This window comes from Branchiostoma lanceolatum, chromosome 1 (genome assembly GCF_035083965.1).
Source record: "Branchiostoma lanceolatum isolate klBraLanc5 chromosome 1, klBraLanc5.hap2, whole genome shotgun sequence".
In the NCBI taxonomy this organism is placed as follows: domain Eukaryota; kingdom Metazoa; phylum Chordata; class Leptocardii; order Amphioxiformes; family Branchiostomatidae; genus Branchiostoma; species Branchiostoma lanceolatum.
This window is the reverse complement of record NC_089722.1, coordinates 32,823,309-32,832,378: the sequence shown is the minus strand read 5'-3', so window position 1 is coordinate 32,832,378 and position 9,070 is coordinate 32,823,309. Positions and strand designations below refer to the sequence as shown.

The window sequence follows — 9,070 nt, the reverse complement described above, 5'->3', positions numbered from 1 at the left end:
TTTTTTGCCAAGCGAAGTGGTTAAATCAACAGCTTTTAAGTATTAATGAACCTTCCCTCAGTGAAAGACGTGTACGTGGCCTTGATGAGAGAAAATACAATCGCTACTGGGTGACAGGTCTGAATGTTATCACGACCTACAGGCTGACTTAGTGTAACCTATTCCACAGGCTAAGTAAAAACCAAGTCCCCGGAAGCCGAATACACCTGAATGTGCATTATGCTAATGAGGACCTTATACGCATTGTATCCGCAGAAACGTCAGATTTCCCTTAGGTAAATGCTATGCATGTCAAATTCGATGTGTATGTAGCTTTGGAAAGTTGAATACGATAGGATGTGCATTATGCTAATGAGGACCTTATACGCATTATATATGCAGAAATGTCATATTTCCCTTAGGTTAAATGCTATGTATGTCATATTGGAGGTTTATGTAGCTTTCAGAAAGGTCCTCAGTATAAGACGTGCACGTGACCTTGATGAGAGGAAATACAATCGCTACTGGGTGACAGGTCTGAATATTTTCACGACCTACAGGCTGACTTCGTGTAACCTATGGTTTAACCAAAATCACAATTCCACAGGCTAAGTAAAAACGAAGTCATTGGAAGGTGAATACACCTGAATGTGCATTATGCTAATGAGGACCTTATACGCATTGTATCTGCAGAAACGTCATATTTCCATTATGGTAAATGCTATGCATGTCATATGGAGATGTATGTATCTTTAGGCAAGGTGAATACGGTGGAATGTGCATTATGCTCATGAGGACCTTATACGCATTATGTATGCAGAAACGTCATATTTCCCTTACGACATATGCTTTAGATGTGGTTTTTGAAGAGCAGGTAGCTTAAGTAAAGGTGAATACGACGGAATGTGTGTGATGCTCATTTGCATAATTTAACAGAAACTTAATATATTTCCCTCAAGGTAAATGCTATGGATGCCACGTTAGAGGTACAGGTACCTTTTGGAAGGGTGAATTCACCTGAATGTGCATTATGCTAATGAGGACCTTATACGCATGATGTATGCAGAAACGTCATATTTCCCATAGGGTTAATGCTATGCATGTTATATTGGAGGAGTATGTAGCTTTAGGAAAGCTGAATAAACCTGAATGTGCATTATGCTAATGAGGACCTTAGGTTCATTATATATGCAGAAACGTCATATTGCCCTTAGGGTTAATGTATGCATGTCACATTTGAGGTGTATGTAGCTTTAGGAAAGGTGAATACATCTGAAAGTGCATTATGCTAATGAGGACCTTACAGGAATTATATATGCAGAAACGTCATATTTCACTTAGGGTACATGCTATGCAATTTATATTAGAGGTGTATGTAGCTTATTGGAAAGGTGAATAAACCTGAAAGTGCGTTATGTTAATGAGGACCTTATGTTCATTATATATGCACAAACGTCATATTTTCCTTAGGGTACATGTCTTGCATGTCATATTGGAGGTGGTTGTAACTTTAGAAAAGGTAAATACACCTGAGATTGCATTATGCTAATGAGGACCTTATAGCATTATATACGCAGAAACGCTATATTTCTCTTAGGGTTAATGCTATTCATGTTATATTGGAGGTGTATGTAGGTTTAAGAAAGGTGAATAAACCTGTGGGTGCATTATGCTAATGAGAGCCTTATGTTCATTATATAGGCAGGAACGTCATATTTCCCTTAGGGTTAATGCTATGCATGTCATATTGGAGGTTTATGTAGCTTTAGGAAAGGTAAATACACCCGAATGGGCATTATACTAAAGAGCACCTGACTTGCATAAGTTAAGCAAAAACATTATATTTCCCATTCGTCACACGTTATAGATGTCATTTTTTAAGTGCAGGGAACTTAGGTGAAGGTAATACGACAGAATGTGTGTAATGCTCATTTGCATGATTTAACAGAAACGTAATGTATTTTTCCCTCATGGTAAATGCTATGGATGCCACGTTAGAGGTGCAGGTACCTTTAGGGAAGGTGAATACGCCTGAATGTGCATCATGCTAATGAGGACCTCACTTGCATTATTAATGAAAATCGTCATATTTCCCTTAATTAGACGTCATATTGGCGGTGTTGGTAGCTTTAAGAAGTATGAGTACAAACTGTATCTATTGGCTTGCTAACTCCTCTATTTGGTCAATTTCTACTCTTTCCAGCCATGTCTGGAGCCTGGGAGAGGCTACTTCATGTATGCATAAGGAAATCAGAGTTAACTTTACAGTTAAATGTGAACTTTTTCATAAAATAACACCCTCCCTTTTATAATGTTGCAATGTCAAAGATGAAGTACATGTACATTAATGATAATTCTTAAATCTACTTCACTATTTCACTTGATGTCATTTTCGTTTGATTACAGTCTATTGGGAGAACTACCTGAGCCATTGCTACGGCCAAAGAGGTGACACAGTGTCAATCATGCCTCGGTCGAAGTTCAGGAGTGTACAACAAAGACGAAAACAGAGTGCTAGCTGCAAGAAGAAAAAAACAGCGCAATTAACACCAGAAGCTGTTGGGGGACAACGGGCACACATGAGGTTGTACATGCAGAAATACCGATCAAAAGAGACACAAGAGGCCACTGCCAAAAGGCTTGCAGCTTCGAGGGAGCACATACAGAAGCGCAGAAGAGAAGAGACGCCAGATGCCACACACAAACGACTTGCAGAGAAGAGGGAGCACATGCAGAAGCGCAGAAGAGAAGAGACGCCAGATGCCACACACAAACGACTTGCAAAGAAGAGGGAGCACATGCAGAAGTGCAGAAGAGAAGAAATGCCAGATGCCACACACAAACGACTTGCAAAGAAGAGGGAGCACATGCAGAAGTGCAGAAGAGAAGAAACGCCAGATGCCACACACAAACGACTTGCAAAGAAGAGGGAGCACATGCAGGAACAAAGAGAAGCAGAAACATCAGCGGCCACGAACAAACGACTTGCAGCTGTTAGAGCCAAAATGCAACAACAAAGAAAATTTGAGCAAAACAAAGAAATGATAATTCACAAATGTGCCACTGCTTTCCTTGCTAAAGTAGCTGAAGGCCCTATTTATGCCTGCGTTTCCTGCTGTAGACTTCTCTACAGGGTTACAGTCTTGGAGATGAAGGCGAGCAACTATTCACAAAACCAGGTTACAGAGAAAATACACAAGTTTGGACAGAACATAAAAACTAATGGAAAATCCTGGATATGCAGGACTTTCCATACAGCTCTTAAGCAAGGAAATGTTCCTACGCAATCATGGGTCAATGATATGGCACTTGATGTCATACCAGACGAGTTGAAAGATTTACGACCATTAGAACTCAGGCTAATCAGCCGAAGAATAGCTTTCATGAAGATGGTGGGCTTGCCCAGAGGAGGACAAAAGGCAATTCACGGCAGCGCTGTCAATGTACCATCTAAGTTACAGCCAGTAGTATCCCTACTACCCAGACTGCCGGAAACAGCAGAAGTGGTTGCATTTAAGCTTAAAAGAAAATTGAGCTTTAAAGGCCACCACATGTATGAATATATTCGGCCTCAGTGTGTTATGAAAGGACTACAATGGTTGCAACAGAACAACCCATTGTATAGGGATATTTCCATTTGTGAGGACTGGGAAAGTCAGTGGAAAGAGAGTGAGGGTCCTTTATGGGAAGCACTGACAAGCAATGTTGCTGATAACACAGAGGAAGGAGAGAACACAGTTTGTGACAAAAGCACACATACTACTGGCTGCAACTTAGATGGTACATTTACGGCATGCTCAGCCTCCGTAACCCCATCATCTTTTGATGAAAGCTATGTACAAAGTGTCCCGATTGATACCATGTTGCAACAGGAACAGACTTCAGGTGGAGAGAGAACACTTCCACTATCTACTGATAGGGGTTATCTGGTCTTGAGACATTTGGCAAGGAAAAGAAACCTGAATATCATAGACGTGGCCGGTGATGGGGACTGCTTCTTTCACGCCGTCTCGGTCTCCCTTCCTGCAGCTGGAGTGCAAACTATCCCAGGCTCCGAGATAAGAACACAGCTCATTCAATACCTGGAAACCGCAGAGGCTGAGGAACTCTTCTCCGGTTTCCCCGATATCACCAGTTCCCAAGTAGCAACAACATGTGACACACTTGTAGAGCAACAACACCAACAGTACTTATCTTACATTGGAGACTTACGAAATGGAAAATGGGCTGATAACGTGGCGGTCCAAGCTGTTGCAAACATGCTCAACATCAACATCAAAGTTGTCAACACCATCACTCCAGACTGGACAGTTAATATTCACCCATGGCCACTAGAGCAGAGAAGTCAGAACACAATTACACTAGGGCAGATTGGTGAGCGCCACTACGTCGCACTGCAGGACGTTCACGGAAACGAAGGTTCACAAGCTGAAAGTACCATCCAACGCATGGAAGTCGAAGATGAAGAGGACAGAATTGCCTTTGAACTAACAAGCAAGCTAAGAGGCATACCGTATGAAACCCTATTGCAGGAGGAACAGGTCGCAGATGGGGACAATATATTCTCCCTTGCACCTGGGGAAAATCAGACACCGTCTCCCTTCCTTGCAGACGATAGATTTGAAGAACTTGCAAATCCGTCAAAGTACCCATTTGGTAGTGGGGGTCTGGGAGACACAGATATACGACAGAGAAAAATCACGGCAAAGAGATATTTCAACCAACGTATCTTGCATATGGATGGCAGGTTCGCAAAAGATATAGAATACCTCCTCACAGCCCAGTACATAACAGAAGCAAAAGAAGTCTCTGACAGTATCCAGATAAACCTGAGGCAAACTAGAGGACAAACTTTTCAAAACAAAATAGTAAATGCTGGTCTAATGAAGAACACGGTCAATGTTCAAGCAATGCTTCGCACAGACAATGCGTACAAATTCATGAAAAACATACGCGGGTCTCCAGCCTTTTGGAACTCAGTGCTCCTCGACCTCCTTGCTATGGTGCATCAGCTGGGAATTCCCACCTGGTTCCTTACTCTCTCTGCAGCAGACATGCAGTGGCCAGAAATAATCCGCAGTATCGCTCTCCAATACGGAACACAGCTGACAGATGATGACGTCAAGAAGATGTCATGGGAAAATAAATGCAAATGGCTCCGCTCCAACCCTGTGACAGCAGCCCGCCAATTCGACCACAGACTTAACCTTTTCTTCAAGGAGTACATAGGAGGAAAAGGCCATCCGATCGGTGAACTTCAAGACTACATGATAAGAATTGAGTTCCAGGTGAGAAACCGTACTCTGACGGTATTATGTGGATTATTAAATAATTCGCACATATTTTATGCAGACTATCAACCTCAACACATCCTGTTCATACCCATTCTGAATATACTACACCAATGGTATAGACAGAAACATAACATACCAATGAAATGGTTACATGAAAAAAGTCACTGCAGTACAATCAATCCGTTTGCAATCCACATTTACCTAACATCCAAACAGTCCTGTTCTTCATGCTATACATATTGTCACAGTCAAAATTCCTCTTCCTGATGCCAAAAACCTTCCTCGCAGCCAACAGGCCTGATTGTCATACTGAATACCCTCCTAACACAAACACAGATCTTTCCTCTGTTCTGAACGTTTTCTTCACAATCTAACAGACAATACCTTAGCTTCACACCTTCCACATACACAAACAGTCCTGACCTTGGTGTTGAATTATGACTCACAAAATCATTCCTGTCCTTGCTAATAAACTTTACATTTTCCCCGTACAGGCCAGAGGTTCCCCCCACGCGCATACTATACTTTGGATGAAGAACGCACCGAAGCTTGGTGTCGATGAAGACGCAGAAGTTATAAACTTCATCAATAAACATCAGTCATGTGCCATTCCAGACAATAGCGATGAGGACATGAGGGACTTGGTTCTGTCACGACAGAAGCATGTCCACTCAAAGACATACAGACGGGCCGGGTCCTGCAGGTTCAAATTCCCACATCCACCAAGCATGGAAACCATAATAGCTAGACAACCTAGTGATGTGAATCCGGCAGCGATGTCAAAAGAACTGAAAACGAAGGAGGAAGTGCTCCGAAAAGTCAGAACCATCATGGAAGACAAAAACACACCCCAAGATATATCATTAGAACATCTGCTTCGTAGAGCCAAGGTGGACCCACAGGAATACCAACAGGCCTTGAAGCTCACAAAGTCAAGAGAGCAAATCATTCTAAGACGTAATCCGTCTGAAACAGACATCATCCAGTATAACCCAAAGATCTTGAAACTTTGGCGTGCAAACATGGACATTCAGTTCATCCTAGACCCGTACTCTTGCATAATGTACATCACCAGTTACATGTTAAAAAGCGAGCGAGCCATGAGTGACCTGCTGCAAAAAGTGCTAGAAGAAAGCAGGGGCGAAGATCTGAAATCGAAACTGAGAAAGGTTGGCTCGGCCTTCCTGAACAACAGAGAGGTTAGCGCTCAAGAGGCGGTCTATAGACTACTTTCTCTACCACTACAAAGAAAAAGCAGACAAGTGGTCTATGTCAACACTGCTACAAAGGACAAGCGCGTGTCAATGCTCAAGCCTCGACATGTCCTTGAAAGCATGGATGATGATGACGACAACATCTTCTGCACTTCAGCTCTTGACAGGTACGCGTCCCGACCAAGGGTCCTTGAAGAAATGTCCCTTGCTGAATTCAGAGCCACCTACAACACCGGTGCAAGTGATCCACCCGACGGAGGAACTGACCACATCCCAGATGTTCTAGATGGCCGGGACGACAATGGAAGGAACGACAAAGACAGGATACAGAGGTACCCACCTGTCATCAAGTTACAAAACAACTTAGGCAACATGAAGAGGCGGAGGCAGCACTGCATCATCAGGTATGTCAAACATCTATTTAACCTATCACAGTTCACACGATGCTAAAACAATTTGCATAAAACTTCACACTATTGATAACTCATGTTGATATTTCAGCATTTGGGCTCGACATGATAACCATAATTTCTATTCCTTGCAGGTTTCACAAAGAAACAAAGAATGATGAGGAGAGGTACAGGAATCTACTCATGCTGTATCTTCCATGGCGGGACGAAGAGGTGACCTCAAAGCCGGCTTCCCATCCTACAAGGACCACTTTGAGCATGTGATAGACACCGTTCGTGCTAATGAATCTATGTTCAGCATAAACGCTGACGCGATTGATGCAGCCTATAATGGCCTGTTGCGAAATGGCCCCCCAGAAGACATATGGCATAGTATTGCGCCAAATGTAGAGTTCGAACAGGCAGAGCAGCAAGCTGAAGGAATAACTGTGGGAGGAGAGATGTCCGAAGAAGACCAACCAGAAAACATCGACCTGACACCGCAGTCGACATCCAATCATAGATCTGAACTCCACGCACGCTTTACCGCAGAGCTGAATAAAGTGCGGATGAGTTCGGAGGAATACAGAACCATGATGCGGTCTCTAAACAGTAAACAAATGGAAGTACTCAGGTTCCATCGCAAATGGTGCAAAGACACCATCATCGCTCTCAAACATGACAAGCCCGCGCCACAGTACACAATATTTCTAAGTGGCCCGGGTGGAGTTGGCAAGAGCCACATTATCAAGTTGGTTCACCATGAAACCTTGAGACTTCTCACACCTCTGTCCGGACGTTATTTCGACCCCAATGACCTGCAAGTGTTGCTTACTGCCTTCACCGGAACGGCAGCGTTTGGCATCAACGGAATGACCTTGCACTCAGCTCTTAGCCTCGGCTGCGGAGGCAAGGAATACCAGCCATCAAGCAGCGACAAACTAAACACGCTTCGCTCACGGTTGGGAAAGCTGAAACTCCTCATTGTAGACGAGGTGTCGATGGTCGGTGCTGATATCCTGTATCACGTACACCGTCGTCTGCAGGACATCTGTGGCAACTCCGACCCCGACACTCGCTTTGGAGGGGTCAGCATTCTGGCCGTGGGAGATCTGTTCCAACTGCAGCCCGTTGGCCAGAGACATGTCTTCAGTGAACCTTCCAGCGACTACGCCAAATTGCACGCCAAGATCAAAGGCTCTCTGTGGGAGGAAAATTTTCGCATGATAGAACTCACGGAGAGCATGCGACAGAAAGAGGACCAGGACTTCGCAAATCTTTTAATGAGAGTAAGAAGAGCTGCTTGCACGGAGAGTGACATGAATATCCTCAAGTCTAGGGTCATCTCCAAAACCAACCCATGCTATCCAACAGAGGCGCTGCTCGTCTTTAGGAATAACAAAGAAGCAGATGAGCACAACCTGAAACACCTGACCAAACTTTCATCCAAGGTGTTTGAAATTAAAGCCATCGACACGAAGAAAGATCTTCGGACAGGTCTCACAAATGTTGCTATTTCCACCAAGCCAAGTGGCAATTGCGGCTTGAGAGAAGTTGTGTCCGTAGCCGTGGGGGCAAGAGTGATAGTGACTGTCAACGTAGACGTTTCAGATGGAATAGACCTCATTCCAGATACTGAATCATATTCTCGCGCGAGCACATTCTTGGCGTGAACGTGCGTGAGTTTGCACCAAAGCGAGGCTGCCGGTGCGAGTCAAGATGGAACCTCCGGACGAGATAATGGCATCTGATGGAGCCCAGAGGAACATGCCATCTTCCACGGTGAGTTGTGCTACTCCAGTGTAAAATTTTGCCATAAAAACGCCTGTCACGGGTAGATGATGTTGTTGTGGGCATCTGGGACTGATTTTGGCCGATAGAAATGTATATTTCTGTCCATTTTGTACAGTTCAGAACGGGCGACATTGACGCGCATTTGTTTCACTTTGTTTACATGCTACGAAATGAACCAAGCGTCGCAATAAAGCTGATTTAGCCCGTGAAATACCCCAAAAGAAACGTGAAAATATTGGGCTGAGGTCCTTGTGGCCAGAAATGTGTGGAAAACTTGTCGATTTCTCCGTAGATTTATCGATCACAACAGCGAATGTCGGGCCAACGTACGTACTACGTCCGAGTCGTGCAGCGGGGGAGGGGGGCGTACTGTATCTTCGTGTTATTTTAACGTCCGCCG

At 44.0% G+C, this 9,070-nt stretch overlaps 1 protein-coding gene across 1 annotated transcript; it reads left to right on the top strand.

Moving 5' to 3' along the window:
* Positions 1 to 5,654: 5,654 nt before the first annotated feature.
* On the top strand, positions 5,655 to 8,549 carry LOC136423068 (uncharacterized). Its single transcript, XM_066411121.1, has 2 exons — positions 5,655 to 6,891; positions 7,032 to 8,549. The coding sequence occupies exon 2, from the start codon at positions 7,095 to 7,097 to the stop codon at positions 8,547 to 8,549; it is 1,455 nt and encodes a 484-aa protein (XP_066267218.1). The 5' UTR covers positions 5,655 to 6,891; positions 7,032 to 7,094.
* Positions 8,550 to 9,070: the final 521 nt, after the last annotated feature.

Coding starts and splice junctions, on each gene's coding strand:
- LOC136423068 (XM_066411121.1), top strand. CDS start 7,095: ATGGCGGGACGAAGAGGTGACCTCAAAGCCGGCTTCCCATCCTACAAG.